The sequence below is a fragment of the Drosophila simulans genome, chromosome 2L (genome assembly GCF_016746395.2).
Source record: "Drosophila simulans strain w501 chromosome 2L, Prin_Dsim_3.1, whole genome shotgun sequence".
NCBI lineage: Eukaryota > Metazoa > Arthropoda > Insecta > Diptera > Drosophilidae > Drosophila > Drosophila simulans.
The window spans coordinates 90,983-107,165 of record NC_052520.2 but is presented as its reverse complement, the minus strand read 5'-3'; the positions used below and the strand labels follow the sequence as shown (position 1 = coordinate 107,165).

The following is a 16,183-nucleotide window of genomic DNA, read 5'->3' as shown; positions in this document are numbered from 1 at the left end:
ATACTTGAGCTAAGTAAGAGCTCTTTCACAACGAATGAGGAAATAAAAAAAGTGAAAAGGGAAATAGTAAACATGGACTCTTCCACAAGAATAACTAATATTTGTTCACATCGTCAAACTATGTGAACTATTGAGAATATATTCCTGCGAGCTTGCTCGTGATTACAAAATGTGTTCCCAAAAAACAAAACACTTCTTTCACGTGGAGTTATGCCATCCAGGTGTGGGGAACTGCCGCCAAATCCCAGCTTAATAGGCTACGTGTGGTCCAGTCGAGAGCTGCACGTCACGCATCTGGGCTCCCCTGGTACGTGACGAACATGGTCATCGAAAGAGATCTGAAAGTTACCCTTCTTGGGGATCAGATTAATTTCCACAGCAGCCGTTATGCCGACAGGCTTATGGCCCACCCGAACCGACTAGCAACCATCCTAGCTGATCCCATCTCCCTCCGAAGACTGAAGAGGGTACACCCCAGCGATCTCCTTACCCGGAGGATAACATAACATATTACATTTTAAGTAATTGATAAATAGACTAGATTTTTCTTTCTTTTGTACTTTATAATTAAGATACCACTTGGTCTCATTTATCTTTATCACACATTAGGTTAAGTTCAGAGGAATTACTGAACGATTCCTTTTGAAACCTTAATAAATAGAATTGGTACTGTCGTAAAAACTTCTTTCAATACAATCTTTTTTTCTAGAACCCATAGAGGCACAAAACAAAAGAACCTCACGCGTAACCAGCTCCCGCAGCTTCGGGACCAACGTCAAGACCGACAACTCCAATGGCCCCAGCTTCGACTGCCCTGAGGAGTTCGGATACTATCCGCACCCATCAGATTGCACCCAATACTACGTGTGCGTCTTTGGAGGAGCGCTGCTTGAAAGTTGCACTGGCGGGTTGATGTACTCGCACGACCTACAGACCTGCGACTGGCCGCGAAACGTCGGCTGCGAGTTGGCGGACACATCCTCCGAGCGCAACATTGCACAAAGTCAGGTCCAGAGGCAAAGAGAACCCCATGCACAGCACGTACCAAGCCGAATACGCTTTGGAGCCGCTTTCAGCAGTCAGGGTGGCACACAGAAGACGGCCACGGTGCCGCCACAGTACCATCGTTCTCCACCCCAGGTAATACAGGCACAGGTGCAGAATATACCGCCTCCCCCACCGGAACTGCGAGTGTCACCAAACCCGGTAATCACGTCGCGTGGTCAACCAAAGCCGCTGATCGACTCCCAGGAGGACATTGCAAAGGTAACTCACATGAATTCGAAGACAAAATTAGGAATTATTTTGGGGGATCATTCTTTCAATTGCCTATATAAAACTAACCAAGTCGAGGTTTACATGCCCTTGCAGTGATTAAATTAAAGAAACATACAAACATACGAGGGAAGGTTTAAAAAAAATCCATTCCCAATTAGAACAATATCTTTTCAATCATATAATTTGGTGTCAATCAATGGGTACTTTTTACAGACTCATAACCACAATTTCAATATTTAAAATATTACTCTTTCGCCGCTTTTTCTCGTGAACCATTAAGTCTTACTATGCATTCTCGTTAGTTTTTACGCTACCCTTCGATTTTTGTTTTACTCCTTAAGATCGAACAGCAGATTTTCGTTTTTTCGTGTATATATAGTACATAGTAGTCCACTTCACAAAATTTCTGGTAGGTACATAAACTTTCTATTTAGTGATTTATAATTTTAAACTTTTCAAACAAATTAACTTTTAAAAACGAAAAAAAATTTATATATTTGTTGTAATTTAGCTGTATGCCGATGCGCAGGAATCGTTGCCGCCTGTGGAAGAAGAGGAGTCCGACCGTCAGCAGAGAGTGTATCGAGGCCAACCCAGTACCGTTAGTCAAGTTCAACGCGATCGCGATGGTATTATTCACCAAGCTAGTATCAATTCTATTCCTCAAACTGGAAAAATCGGATCTTACGCTTTTGGGACCGCCTATAGGTAAGCTGTTATTCCTGCCACAAGTAGCTCAGATCTCACTATCGTTGCTTTCTAATCGAAGACACTACTTTATTGATGCTAGCCAAATTCTAAGCAATTCATTATGTTACATGCTCTTTTCTCTCATATAACGCATACTGCGCTATCTTTTTGCACCAACCGACACCGACACATCTACACTCCGACTTAAACTCCGGACAACCATTACGCTTTTGGAAAAAACACTGTACACGAACAGCAAAAGCCTGCAGGACGACCAGACGCTCGAACTGTCCTACAACCGACTTGATGAAAGTAGGCGACGCAAACGCCGCGACCTTAGTGCCCAGCCGACAAAAGTTACAGAAGAAAAGTATCACAACGACACAAATTGTTCAAGGGAAGTGTTGGAGCATGCTAGCCCTACAGAGCTTTCTGATTCTACTGATACTTCAAAAACTTCACAAGAACGCTTAAACGATGGTGCGCCGGCAAATGGTAGGATGCGTAAATACTCTTCAAAAATACGTCAGCTAAAAAGCGAGAACGCAATGGAATTCGACTTCAAAGAAATTCCTGGCGAAGACAGCCAGTTAATGGATGGATATGAAGACGAGGATGATGTGGCCACGGGTGAGTCGAAGAGACGACCACGCCAGCTGCGACCTATTTCACATACATCACTGAAGTGGCCGGTACAAAACTACCGCGCCATTGACTCACCCCCCCTCCCACAGGTTTCTCAGCAAACGGGATACAGCTTTGGAAGTTATAATCCATACCTCACACCTCCCAATACCAATCCTGTCCACAATCAACAGCCGTACGGCAACCCTAACTACAATCATCTACCCGGATACCACTCATACGTGCATCAGCAACATCAATTGGCTTCTGCTGGGCCACTCTCTCAGAAAAAGCACAAATTGCCTTATACCGGATACAATCTTTCGTTGCCCCCACCGCCGCTGGAGGATGACTTTCGTCCCATAGCTGGTAGCTACTACGAAGCTGCCGGTGCAGCTCAAACTAGTCCTCGTTCGCCCAACAGCAAACAGCACCATTCTAACGCTGGCGACCTGCTCCCTTATCTGATACAACAGTTGAAGGAGCTAAAAGAACAGCGCAAGCACCTTCAGAGTGATAACTTTGCGTACTTCCGTCTGGACAATCAACCAATGAGTCCGGTACCCACTCAAGCAGTCACACCCGTACCCACAATTAGCACCACTTACTACTCCCCAGTAGACGCGTCCAAGCTCTCACAACAGGTTACACCAAATGGTCAATACAGCACAATGGGCGGATTCTACAACAACCAAAAACCGGGTAAAGCCTCCTTTAATCCCAACTATCCCGGGAAGTTGGTATCCCAGTATAGTATCGCCTCTAACGGACATGACAGCACGACGGAGAGCAACTACTTTCAGTACAACATTGTTGCTAATCAGAAAATGAAGGGTGTCTTTAGCACAGCTCCTCCAAACCAGATCGGTCATTCTGCAGTTAAAGTTCGGCCCCCAGTCACGCCGCTTCAGGTGACTCAGAGTATTAACGTGGTATCTGCCCCAAATTTAACCTACAAAATACCTAATGGTCTGCAGCAAGCCCCATTTGCTCTTCTTCCCGAAGGCATTAGCTACGCCAGCAACAGCACCATTCCAGAATCCTACCAAACGTTCACTAAATCTGTCAGCACATCAGCAACAGTGCTTTCCGATGTGCCTACTACAACGCCTAAGTCAAAACTGACAAACTTTCAGTTTAACATCAACGAGTTCATGGCCAATCTTAAGGAAAGCGATTTGTCCAGTGTCAACCCGGCTGTTAATCCGTTGATAAAATATTTCAAAGAGCTTAGTACTGACAATAACGGAAATATAAATTTACCCAATCCGCTGGTTAATCGTCGCCCCGTAACTGGGAGTACCAGCACCTTGAACAGCACAACTACGACCACCCAGGTAGACATCAAGCCGAACACACCAGCGTACAAAAAACGCATAAAACCCGATCCGACACTTCCCACGCAGAGCACTCCGACTCCCATAAGGATACTGAAAGGCTACGAACATTTTATTAAGGGCATACAGAATCAACTCAACTCGCGGAACTCTAGCCAAAGCACTGTCTACAACACATCAACCACTTTAATACGAATGCCAACCACCACGACCATCAAGAGTGTCGATTATTATGACGAGGATTACGAAGAGGATGAAGACATATTGCCTCCGTCTCAAATGCCCCCTTATATGCCAGTGTCCGAGACCATGGCCCCTCCCCGCCGACATTTAGCTACAGCAAGGCCCAATACTGAATCGCCAGGAAAAGGTCCAGCCAGTTTCCAGACGGGTTTTCTGGAGGCAACAACAACTCGACGTCCGTTTCCCACCTTCACCCAGGTGAATCAAGCCGGTGCTGAGGCCGACGTGCCCTCATTCATTAGCTTTCCTAGTGACATCTTCCAAGAACTAAAGCAGCGGCTGCCCAAGCTCCCGGAACCAAACGCCCCACAATCCAGTACCAAAGTATTCACAACTCCACGCAGTGTGCGCCCAACCTCCCATCCAAGGCCTATCTCCTCCAGTACAGAACAGCAGCCAACTCGCGTGCGTTATACAACTATCCGACCAGGCATAAGAGGACAACAAAAATGGAAGACGACGTCACCAGTCCAAGAACAAAAGGAAATAAATAATCATACCGAAAACAGTGCCGTTGTCTTAAACTCAAGCAAGCAGAGCAACCCGGGCGGCCTTCCACTAAACTCAATACATGCCGGCTCAAGCCCAGAAAGACACAGGTAGCTATATGAGCCGAGACAAATCTCTGATTGTTGAATTAAATAGTGCCGCTACACAGATACACAAGAATTTAGTGAATACAGAAAACAAGTGTTCTATGTAAATATACCATATATTCTACACCGCTCCGCCAACTCATCGGCAAAACCGTTTATACGTATACGATAAGACCCACTACTAAGCAATTCACGTAACGAAAATATCAAGCTGTACAGTTGACTAAACAAATGTTCTGGACTGGGCTCCTTTAACTGTAACCATAATTTTAACGCTAACCCCAGCTAATTTCTTGTGCTAATCGCTTTCAATTATTCATTTCATCTTCCATATTTTTTACTTATTGTTTTGTATAATTTTTCTTAAAATCTTATTTAACATATATCTGTCCTATTTACAAAAACCACCTGTCTCTCATTAATGTACCCTATAACGTTTTGTGAATTTTTGCCAATGTATATAATTTTCGCTATTTATTCGACAACTCTACTCTCACAATCCATCAACAACAAAAACAACAACTTGAACAGAGTTGAGTCGCCTTCACCGTCATCGCTAGGGACACCGCAACCCGCTAATATATTTGTACAGCCCACGCCAGCAGCCCCGCCGCAACAGTCAGAGCCCAATCGTAACTACTACAATGCATCTACATTTAATCATGGGGGCAGCTACCAACCACAGCAGCAACACCAACAACAACAGTTACAACCAACACCATTCCAACAAGCGCCACCACAAGAACAACATCAGCAGCAGGCACAAGCCCCAACACATTCATATGACACATCCTATTATTCGGTTTACGACGACGATATCGATTTATATAGGGATCTAGAGTACCATCAGCAACAGTCACAGGAGCAGCAGAAACCACCTACGCCGCAGTATCAGTCGGCAGTTCGCCAGCAGCAGGCCCACCCAACCTACCGTCCCTTAGAGCTCCCCGCCACTCCGAAGCCCCCCCCTTACGAAAACCAGCCAGCGTACAATACAGACTACGATGAGGATATTAATGGTCAGGTACAGACAAATTTATATTGGTATTTTTCATATTGTCACTTTTAAATACCGTTTCTTTTCACAAACAATATATATGTATACATATATAAATGCTAAGAATTTTATGTTTACCTGTCATTTTAGATTGAACAGGATAATACGTACGATCAGCCAACACGTTCTCCTCAAAGGTAAGTAATTCCAATTGAATGCTTTGAGCCCGCGGAATTCCTTAATTTAAAAAGCATTTTAAAAGAGATCATCCACGAAAAAACTCAATCCCAGAAAAACAGTCAGCCTTGCACGCATGGAAAGTTCCTGCAATAAGAAGTATCCCTTAGACCTCGTCCCGCAAAACTAGTTAGAACCCTACCAAGTGTAAAACTTCATATTCTCACTACACATGCATCAAAATTTCTACACAACCACAAAGCCAATACCTATACACCCAACCACAATACATTTATCTATCAGGGCAGAACATGTGGCCATACAAAAACTGGATACCCGAGCCAGCCACTCGAGCACTGTCACTCTAACAACGACAGCATCCCCACCGGAAGTACTCACATACTACGAAACGCTGACCACACCCTATGCTCCGAAGCGCGGGTCTAGCGACTACGCCTATGGGTCGGCAGAAGACAATGACCAGAGGGATCGTTTACTAACCGAAGTCAAGTCTAGGCCCCATACCGGTAGCGAAGACTTTGACCTAATTGCCAATGTTGTGGGTCATACCGACAAGAACACCGCGACTCCACCAACACGATCGCAAAAAACGAAATCGACACCGCCACATAACGGAAGCCAGAAGCCAGGAAGGAGTTCCAACACCACAACACATGCTGTTACGTTCACGCAGTCCTCAACAATAACAACCACATCCACATTTCCTCCAACGACAACAAAAAAACTTACAAGGTATTTTACCTATTCATTGGAATCGCTTCCTGAAACAACATCTGAACAAAAGTATCTCTGCCAGTCGCCTTTCTACGTAATCGCGGATCAGCCATAAACCGATTTTTATGAAGCTTGTAATATATCATATTTACAAACCACTTGCAGCTTAAAATTTTGGCTATCACACAGTTACACTAAGGGCAATGTTATGCATTTATCTACAGCGTCAGCGAAGTTACATCGGAACTTAAAACATTTTTATATACTCATATTTTGCGTCGTGACAGGGATCTAAAGCTATGCTGACTGTTTAGACACTTATGTTACTTTATTTTGGTTTTATTTCTCCTTCTAATATGATTAAGTACTCACATATATTGCATGACTATTCATAAGATAATGTTTAGGTTATCCGAAATATAGGTACGCATGAGCATGCTTCTATTCGTTAAATGCAGTTGTCTCAGATTATATCCCAACCGAAAACGATAACAAAAACCCAAAATGTATTAAAAAATCTGAGAACCAAAAGGCTAGGCAAATAGGTGACTCTATACGTATTTAAATAAGTTACTAACACTTATGTGATTACTTATTCCAATACACGTCTCTTCAACAGCTCGAAAGCGCATGCAAATAAGCCATATAAACAACATATTCCCGACAAGTCAAAAACAACCACAAAAGCTTCCAGTACCTCTCACACGACCGCGACCAGCTCCACACCTTTTCCTAATCACCTTACTTATAATTCAAATCCTTTTCTCCAATCAAAACTACAACAAGTTGCTAAGTCGTTGGCAAGAGTAGTGCAAAGCAGTCAGCCTAGGATAAATTTCACCGGTTACCCACAAGCTCAAAACCTTTCAAACTCGCCCCAACAGTCCACAAGTTCGGAATCAGTTCCAGACCAAGATTCAGCTCGAATTACTTCCCTAACTCCCCCGCCCACCACCACGCAAAGGCCCCTGGTAAAGGACAACTCCGGTAATAGCAGCCCGGACAACGTTGAAAGTGCCTTTGAAAAGAGTCATACAATTAATCAGACGGTTGATCCGCCGAAGAGTCGCTCCTTTGAAACCACTACATCGTCAAAGTTCCTAGATTTTATTAATGCCGCAGCGTATGGTACAAGCCCGAGTGGCATTCGGCTGAATGAAGTGCCAGATAATCTTGTTAACAGGGATATTCCTTTTCGAGAAAATGACAACTCGTTCGATTCGAGCTCACGGAACACAGAACCACAGCCCAAACGTTTTCAGAAATACGTAGATTCTGATGTACCTCCACAAAGTTTCAAAGTTCCCACAAAGGGTGAAATGAGAGCACCAACGGAAGAAATGGAAAGCACAAGCACAACACGACCAAGTAAGCCCCTACAATATAGTCTTCAAAGTGGATCAAAAGGTTTTAGTTTGCATATGGAGCCAATGATCACAAAGACGAAGAGTTTTTCCACCAGCACAACCACAACAAGCCCAACAACACTGGCTGACTTGTTTCAGAAGTTCGTCGACATCAAACCTACAACATACGCTCCACCACTTCTCATTTGGCGTAGTGGAAGGCCCATCATTCAACAAGCACTTCATAGACCAACAGTCGCAACTTTCAGCACATCTACTAGTGTTACCACAACTACATCTCCTCCTACAACTTCTAAAAATGTAGCTGAGTCTAGCAGCACTACCAGAGACATTACAACATCAAAATCTGCGGCGCAGCCTAGCCTAGAACAGGATTTTCTACCAAGAGCGGGTTATTTGCCGCGTTCCAATTATTTTAGGGAAAGTCCAAATCGTGTAACAGCCAACCCTGCTATGCATTTTGTCTCACCGTACAAGAGCCTAGAGAACTTGCTTCATGAAGATCGCCAGCACCACCATCATCAACTACGGACCACAACCAGACCCCGGTACACAAACGCTCCTGCCTTTTCGGAGTTCCTCCAGACTACGGCAAAGTCACGAAAGAATCTTTTTATGATGGCGTCTGTTAGAAACTCTAGTAAAGATGTTTTGGCCACGATGGAGACAGGAAACGCACGCAACTTTAGTGTCAGCGACGCTATACTAAGCACATTCAGTCCTCAGCGTCCTGCTCCAAGTATGCTGCGAACCACTACCACGACTACAACAACTACTACCATGAAACCACCTCCTATAGAAATTACGTCGACTGAAGATTCAACAACCGTTTCTGCCATAATCGCTTCCTCTGCCATCCACATATCACAGTCCCCAAAGCCTGCCCGTGGGCGCTCTCGATACACGGCGGCCACTTTAAACAGTCTCGGGGACAGCGGGGACGAGCCCACGACTTATGCACCCAAGCTTAGATTGCTCGGAGGATATGATCCCATTCCGCTGCCTAAAACCAAGCCTCAACGAGTACAAGTGATCGGCAATCAGAGGTCTTTGTTAGGTGGGCCAACATCTAAGCCACATGAAAAGTACAGGGCATTAGAGGACACATTTCAAGCCAAAGATCTCTCCATTGGCTCCAAAAATGTAATAAGCAAGTCGCTTAAACATAAACCAATCGAAAATGAAGCCAGCGTTTCGGACGAGCCAAGAGCCGAGGCTTTAATAAGCAAACCTTTGGAGGACAGGCAACTAAATGGCATTAACGAAAAAGAAACTGCAATAGATTACAGCTCCACCGAACACGTGGTGGCAATAACAGAACGTCCAACTGTCAAGTTCCTTTACTCTAACAAATACCGACAGCAAACGGCGGAGCACACACTAGCAGATAGTCTTCAAAACTCCGGCTACATAACATCGCCTAACGGATCGTCACAGAAGTTCAGATCCCCCAACGTCCTTGAGCAACTGAGGCAATTTCTTTCCGGCAGTGACAGCAACAGCAATAGCGATGAGAGTGGGAATTCCCAATTCGTTAATGAGTATTCACTCCCCGAATTAAGGTCCGCTATCGGTGAAATCAAGAAACTGTACTTACCCACCGACCGGCCAGTAACGACCACTTTAAAATCTAGCACGACGACGTTGCATCCTAATACCACGCCTATTGCCACACTATTTCCAATCCGAACCAAGGGACTATCCGTTTTACCGTCTTTTAACATCGTGACCACTAATTCCACTTTAACAGAAAGAACAACGTCAAGCACTCCTGATTTTAGTACCCCTAGAACCCTCAAAACCCCTCCAGTTTCTCTAACTACCGTCCCCACTATTCCCACTGGTACAGCTACACCCTCCTCATTTGCACCGCACACTGCGCGCGCTTCGAGGGTGAATAATGATATTAAGTCGTCGATTGCTGCCGCTGCCCTAGGCCCTAGCACCTCAACCTATCAGCCATCAGTGTCAGCGGGTAAAACTCAAAAGTTCCAAATCGGCTTCGCTACCAACAATAAAAATCACCAACTCCAAAAAACCAGCATCAACCATAATGGCCCCGCAGCCTCAGCCTCCGTGAAGTGCTCCGATAGCACACTAAACGCCAAATGCAACGAAATCTCTTCAAGGTATAGATACCCGTATCAAGCAATCTTGCTTCTAAGTTCAGTCGATCTACTATCTTTTTGCTCTCTTTATTCCTTTATTAGAATCACCGTAATTTCGTTTTGAACACAACAAACCAAGCCCCAACACTGTACTGTTTTTATTGTACTGTTTTCAAGCTTTCTCTAGTCTCTCATACCACCCCCATCCACCCACCTCTAATTACGTATTTATAGTAACTCTTCCATTTGGTTGGTGTTGATTGTTGACTTCATCCTGTCAACAATACTCTTTGCTTAAAACCCAACACCTATTGAACAGTGTTCGATTAATGTACTTATATGTATACATATATTCAAAGTAGTAGTGTTCAATTTTACAGAAAATTACCCGGTGACATTATGCAAAGCACACAAGTTCTTACTACAATTTAACTGCTGGTTAAAATGTTGCAAATACTTTAGTAAATAAATTGTAGAAAGTTGTCATTATGAAATGCCGTCAACCGATCGCTGGTTATCTTTATATTTCTAGAGGTGGTGGATAGTTAAGTATATCCCCAAAAATGTTTTTTATTCTATCAAATCAATATTCTATCAAACAATCAAATGAGAACTAATAAGTTAAATATTAAAGAGATGCATATTTCTTTGTTTACATTTTTAAATTTTTATGCAGAAAAGATATATAGATCATGTATCAGATACGGAATAAATCAATTAATTGAAACATTTTCATATCGATAATCAAGGATAAAAAACTAATTCAAATTTTTCGCACATTTTACCGAGCATAAATTTAGTAAACGCTTGTGAGTTGTTACAAGGAAATAATAATTAGACCCCATAGTAAATCCTCTGGATAGTCTGCGCAATTGTCTTTAAGTATAAATCTCTACTGCTTAGATTTAAAATTTATACAACAAATAAATCAGACTAGGTGTGCAACTTATTGTGAATGATTAGCACAATTCTTCGGTCCTTACGCATAAAAAATACAATTATTTGTATTTCCTCAGTTTGTATTGTCGTTTGAAACGAAACACATTAGTATGCTATACAACTTTTTGGTTCTCACTATAGAAAAAGTTTAATGAATTGGGCTATTATATTATGTTGCTTTTGGCGGTGAAGGTGGTACAAAGATAAAATTATTAGTTCGTAATGATTACTAACCACAATGTACTACCATTCAAACAGTTAATCTTGCGTTCATTAGTATCTCTTGTGTATTTGTGCAGCACAAATTAGTAAATGCCATTTAAATTTAAATTATATTTGAGTAGAGAAGCTTTGACCAAAGACACTAGAATAACAAGATGCGTAACGGCCATACAAATTTTTGGCACGCGATTTTTTGGCCGTGGCTCTAGAGGTGGCTCCAGGCTCTCTTGAGTTTTTGTTCGAGAGAGAAAGAGCGGAGAGCGCTACAGCAAACAGCTCTTTTCTACGTATACAGTGATAGCATACAACTGTATGTGTGCATACGTGTGCTCATGCATTGTAAATTTGACAAAATATGCCCTTCACCTTAGAAGTTCGTTGACTTTAAATCTATATTATTTTTGATTAATTGGCTCCATGCGAAAAATTCTTGTTTTGTCTTGCCTTAACGTTATTATTATTTAAATAAAGCTTAGAAATAGTAATAGCCGAATCTATGTACATCACAAAATAAATTTTGAAAATGACTTAATATTAGAATACTTGTCATTAGAGTATTCAGCTTGCGGCGTGAGAAAAATTAATAAGGCAATGATTGTTGAGTGCTTGTGTCCGCACTTCGTGCCTGACGATATGACTTTTGCAACGAACTGTTTTCATATTTTTATTTATTTTATTAATTTTTATTTTCTACTACGTATTATTATTTTTTATGAATTATTATTATGAAATATTATTTTTATTATTTCTGAATAAAATTATTATTTTTTTATGAAATTAAAAAATAATTATTATTTTTATGAAATATTTATTTCATATTTATTTATTTATAATATAAATAAAATAAAAATAAAATATAAATATGTAAACGGTAGCTAATTCGAGCGGCGATTTTAACAAACGAATTTAAAAAATTTTAAAATTATAATAGTCAGGGAATTTTTATTTTAATATCATCATATTGCTACGAAATTGGCCACAACTCCAAATATGTAAATTCGTTTCTTCGATCAGAATTGATTTCGGCCCGAAAATCGTCTTCTAGCACAACACACACAAGCAAGCAAATTCTATTATTAGATTTCTTACGCTCTCAGCGTGAGCGAGCGGAAAGAGAGCAAATTTGGCCTTCACCAAAAAAGTGGCTGCATAGTGCCAAACGAATGTATGGCCGTTACGCATCTTGTTATTCTAGTGTCTTTGCTTTGACCCTACCAGCTCAAACCTTTTCATAAAGAACTATATCGTATCGAATAAAACTTCATCTAGAAACAACAACAGGAACCGGGGCAGTGCCATGTACAGTAATCAGGATCGGGACTTGATATCCACTCCCAACCGCGGAACTCATCCTCCGTAAGGAATCGTCTAATATTTTGTTGCGCAATAACATAACGTAAAATTTTTTAAGACGAACGCGGCCAACGCTTAAGCCATCGGGAATAATTGTATCAAAGGCTCAAGAGTTTGTGGATATATACCGTTACCCACCGTCCCGCCCTGACCCAATTTACCCACAGCCTACGCCAGATAAAACGGCAGCCAAATGCCGAAAGGACGTATGCCTTTTGCCTGACTGCTATTGCGGAGGAAAGGATATTCCTGGTAAGTACACGCCCAGATAGGTAGTTCACGATTTAGTGCAGAAACGATAGCTCTTATGCTAAATAATAACAATAATGCAAACCAATGTGTAGGCGGATTAAACGCCTCAGAGACCCCGCAATTCGTACTTATGACGTTTGATGATGCCGTCAATACCATTAATATTGATCTTTACGAGGAACTCTTTAATAATAAGTCGCGGAAAAATCCCAACGGTTGTTCTTGGCGCGGAACTTTTTACCTATCACATGAGTGGACGGACTACGTCATGGTACAGGATTTGTACTCACAAGGTCATGAAATGGCCTCCCACACCGTTTCGTAAGTTGCGTTAAACAGTGTTGCCATTTTCGAGGGTGTCATTCTCCTAAAGCGCCTCTTTATCACAGTCCACATCGGTATCTTGTTCTTTGCTAAAATGGTTGCTCGTTCTATATCCTTCTGCTATGATGTTCTTACTTTTTTCACCCACATTTCATCTACATTGTTAGGCGAGCTACCTGCTGAAAGCATTCCTCAGATCGTTCTCTTGACCTTTGACGATTCCGTTAATGACCTAAACAAGCAGTTGTACACGGATCTTTTTGAGAAAGGTCGCGTCAATCCAAACGGCTGTCCCATCACAGCCACTTTTTACGTTTCCCACGAGTGGACTGACTACAGTCAAGTGCAGAATCTTTACGCCGATGGACATGAAATGGCTTCGCATACAGTTTCGTAAGTAGATGGAACTAGTTTTTGACCCAGACAATGAAATACACAACAAAGTCAACAAGTAGAGGTATCGGCGAATCACGGTACTTACATATGTAGTCAATCACCTCTCATATCGAATCTAACAAAGAATAAACCCAAATCGCTTTGTTTACAAAATATAACACTTATTTATATACCCGTCATTTGGAATGTGTGTAACATGTGGAAGGGAGCGTTTACCACTATCTCGTCTGTCTCTCTAACAGTCCGTATGAACGTCGAATCTTAATAAATATAAAAGGCGCACCGGGTATCTGATAGTCGAGTAAATCGACTATAGCGTTCTCACTTGCTAACAATAGAAATAACTGTAAAGGCATTGATCTACAGTCACAGCTTTGGCGAGCAGTTCTCCCAGAAGAAGTGGACTCGTGAAATTGCCGGACAGCGTGAGATCCTTGCTGCGTACGGCGGTGTCAAGATGTCGGATGTTCGAGGCATGCGTGCTCCTTTCCTGTCGGTGGGCGGAAACAAAATGTACAAAATGCTGTACGACTCAAACTTCACTTACGACTCTTCCATGCCTGTCTACGAGAACCGACCACCCTCCTGGCCCTACACGCTCGACTACAAGATATTCCACGACTGCATGATTCCGCCTTGCCCGACCCGTTCTTATCCTGGGGTTTGGCAGGTACCCATGGTCATGTGGCAGGACCTTAACGGAGGCCGCTGTTCTATGGGCGATGCCTGTTCCAACCCCAGTGATGCAGATGGAGTGACAAAAATGATTATGAAGAACTTTGAACGTCATTACACTACAAACAGGTAAACTACCTCCACTGAAACTATTAATTTAGGTTTAAATTTGAAGCAATGCCCTATGGCTTATTAAATTTGTTCATCTATATATTTTAGAGCACCATTTGGCTTGTTTTACCACGCTGCATGGTTTACCCAGCCCCATCACAAAGAGGGCTTTATTAAATTTCTCGATGCCATCAATGCAATGCAAGATGTGTGGATTATAACCAACTGGCAAGCACTACAATGGGTGCGAGACCCTACACCGATATCACGCATCAACTCATTCCAACCATTTCAGTGCGATTATTCGGTAGGTGTAGGCAGTTGATTAAGAATCTAGTTTAGGAAACCAATTAAAACCAAAAACCAATTGAATACCAACTAGGATCGGCCCAAACGCTGCAACAACCCAAAAGTGTGTAATTTGTGGCACAAGTCCGGCGTCCGGTACATGAAAACGTGTCAGCCATGCCCCGATATTTACCCCTGGACTGGAAAATCTGGAATCCGATCTTCCCGAATCGATAATGAAGTTGAAGAGCCGGCGGCGTAAGACTGGAAATCGATAGTCTCGCGTTGACCATTTGCGGATGGACCATCAATAGGCAATAGGGAGACCTGACAATCCAAGATACTGAAATATAAAAGCGCTAAACATTTGAGCTCAAAATACGGAGTTCACTCGTTAAAATGTTTTCTAACAATTTCATAATTTTAGCAAATTCTTTAAAAGGAGCCTAGTTAAATTTTTGCAGCATGTTAATACAAATTATTTATTCCCTTTTGCACACTCCATACCATTCTGTATATTCCTATAGATATTTACGATACATTGATTATTCTCCAAGTTGCACACGCAATCGCTGCACGACCCTTGTAAACGTAAATCAATTAGGCATAGAACCGTATTCTAATAAGTACTAATAAAAGGCGTAATTGGTGCACCGAGTCTTTGAAAATAATAAAATTACAAGTATGATTTGGATGCATCAAGTCCACAAACCAAGAGCGCATTTAGGTATTAGGCTAATTTAATTTTTTGTTTACATGTGATAAAGAGATACAGCTGAATTTATGTATTATTAGATTGGCACAAGCCTTCCCTTTCACCACTTAAACTGCGTACTTTTAATTAAAATATTGTCAAAGCCAAATTGGTATTGGGTTTGGGTGCATTAAGATTAACCAGTGCGGTTTCAAGTTTAAGTTATTTTATTAGCGTGAGATAAAAATATGGAGCGCTAAATTTGTTTAATCGTAATGAATTATTTTTGAAATTAAAAGCGTTTAAAAGTTCAACAATAACTTTATATCCTTAGTCCTAACTAATGGATACGCAAAGGCAGTCGATTGAAGAAAATACAAAACGCGAAAAAGGGTAGATAAGTTGATTCCCAGAATTGAAACGGTCTCTGCAAATTAAATTATTGTATTTAGTTAAATGAAACGACATGCACGCCTGTCGATAACCATTCAATAATATGCGAAAGTATTAAGAGGATTTCACATCCAACAATTAAAAATGGTGATTAAAGAGTGCAAGCGGGATAACTATTAGGGCACACAAAAAATAGAAAACTAAATTTAATGAGCAGGCGCGAAAAATAAAAATATTAGAAATGCGAGTGAATTAAATATTCTGTGCTAGATTTTGTAACAATATAAATGTAACAATAAAATGTAATATTAAAATTTTAATTATTTTTCCAAGAATTGGACTATTTCTAAATACAGCAAAAGAATTCTGATTCTGATTACAGCG

At 41.6% G+C, this 16,183-nt stretch overlaps 1 protein-coding gene across 18 annotated transcripts in view; it reads left to right on the top strand.

Annotated features, from left to right (window-relative positions):
• Window positions 1–16,119, top strand: part of LOC6730395 (mucin-5AC) — a 34,258-nt gene extending 18,139 nt beyond the window's left edge. Inside the window, exons 3-15 of one of the 18 annotated variants that reach the window (XM_039291179.2) lie at window positions 710–1,266; window positions 1,790–1,986; window positions 2,225–4,771; window positions 5,300–5,792; window positions 5,916–5,962; window positions 6,246–6,695; window positions 7,297–10,173; window positions 12,595–12,669; window positions 12,725–12,918; window positions 13,410–13,635; window positions 14,005–14,442; window positions 14,533–14,731; window positions 14,807–16,119. In XM_039291179.2, coding sequence (XP_039147113.1) covers window positions 710–1,266; window positions 1,790–1,986; window positions 2,225–4,771; window positions 5,300–5,792; window positions 5,916–5,962; window positions 6,246–6,695; window positions 7,297–10,173; window positions 12,595–12,669; window positions 12,725–12,918; window positions 13,410–13,635; window positions 14,005–14,442; window positions 14,533–14,731; window positions 14,807–14,974 — 8,468 coding nt within the window. In that variant the 3' untranslated portion in view covers window positions 14,975–16,119. The other 17 variants (XM_016179273.3, XM_039291178.2, XM_039291180.2 and 14 more) reach the window with 17 other exon arrangements.
• Window positions 16,120–16,183: the final 64 nt, after the last annotated feature.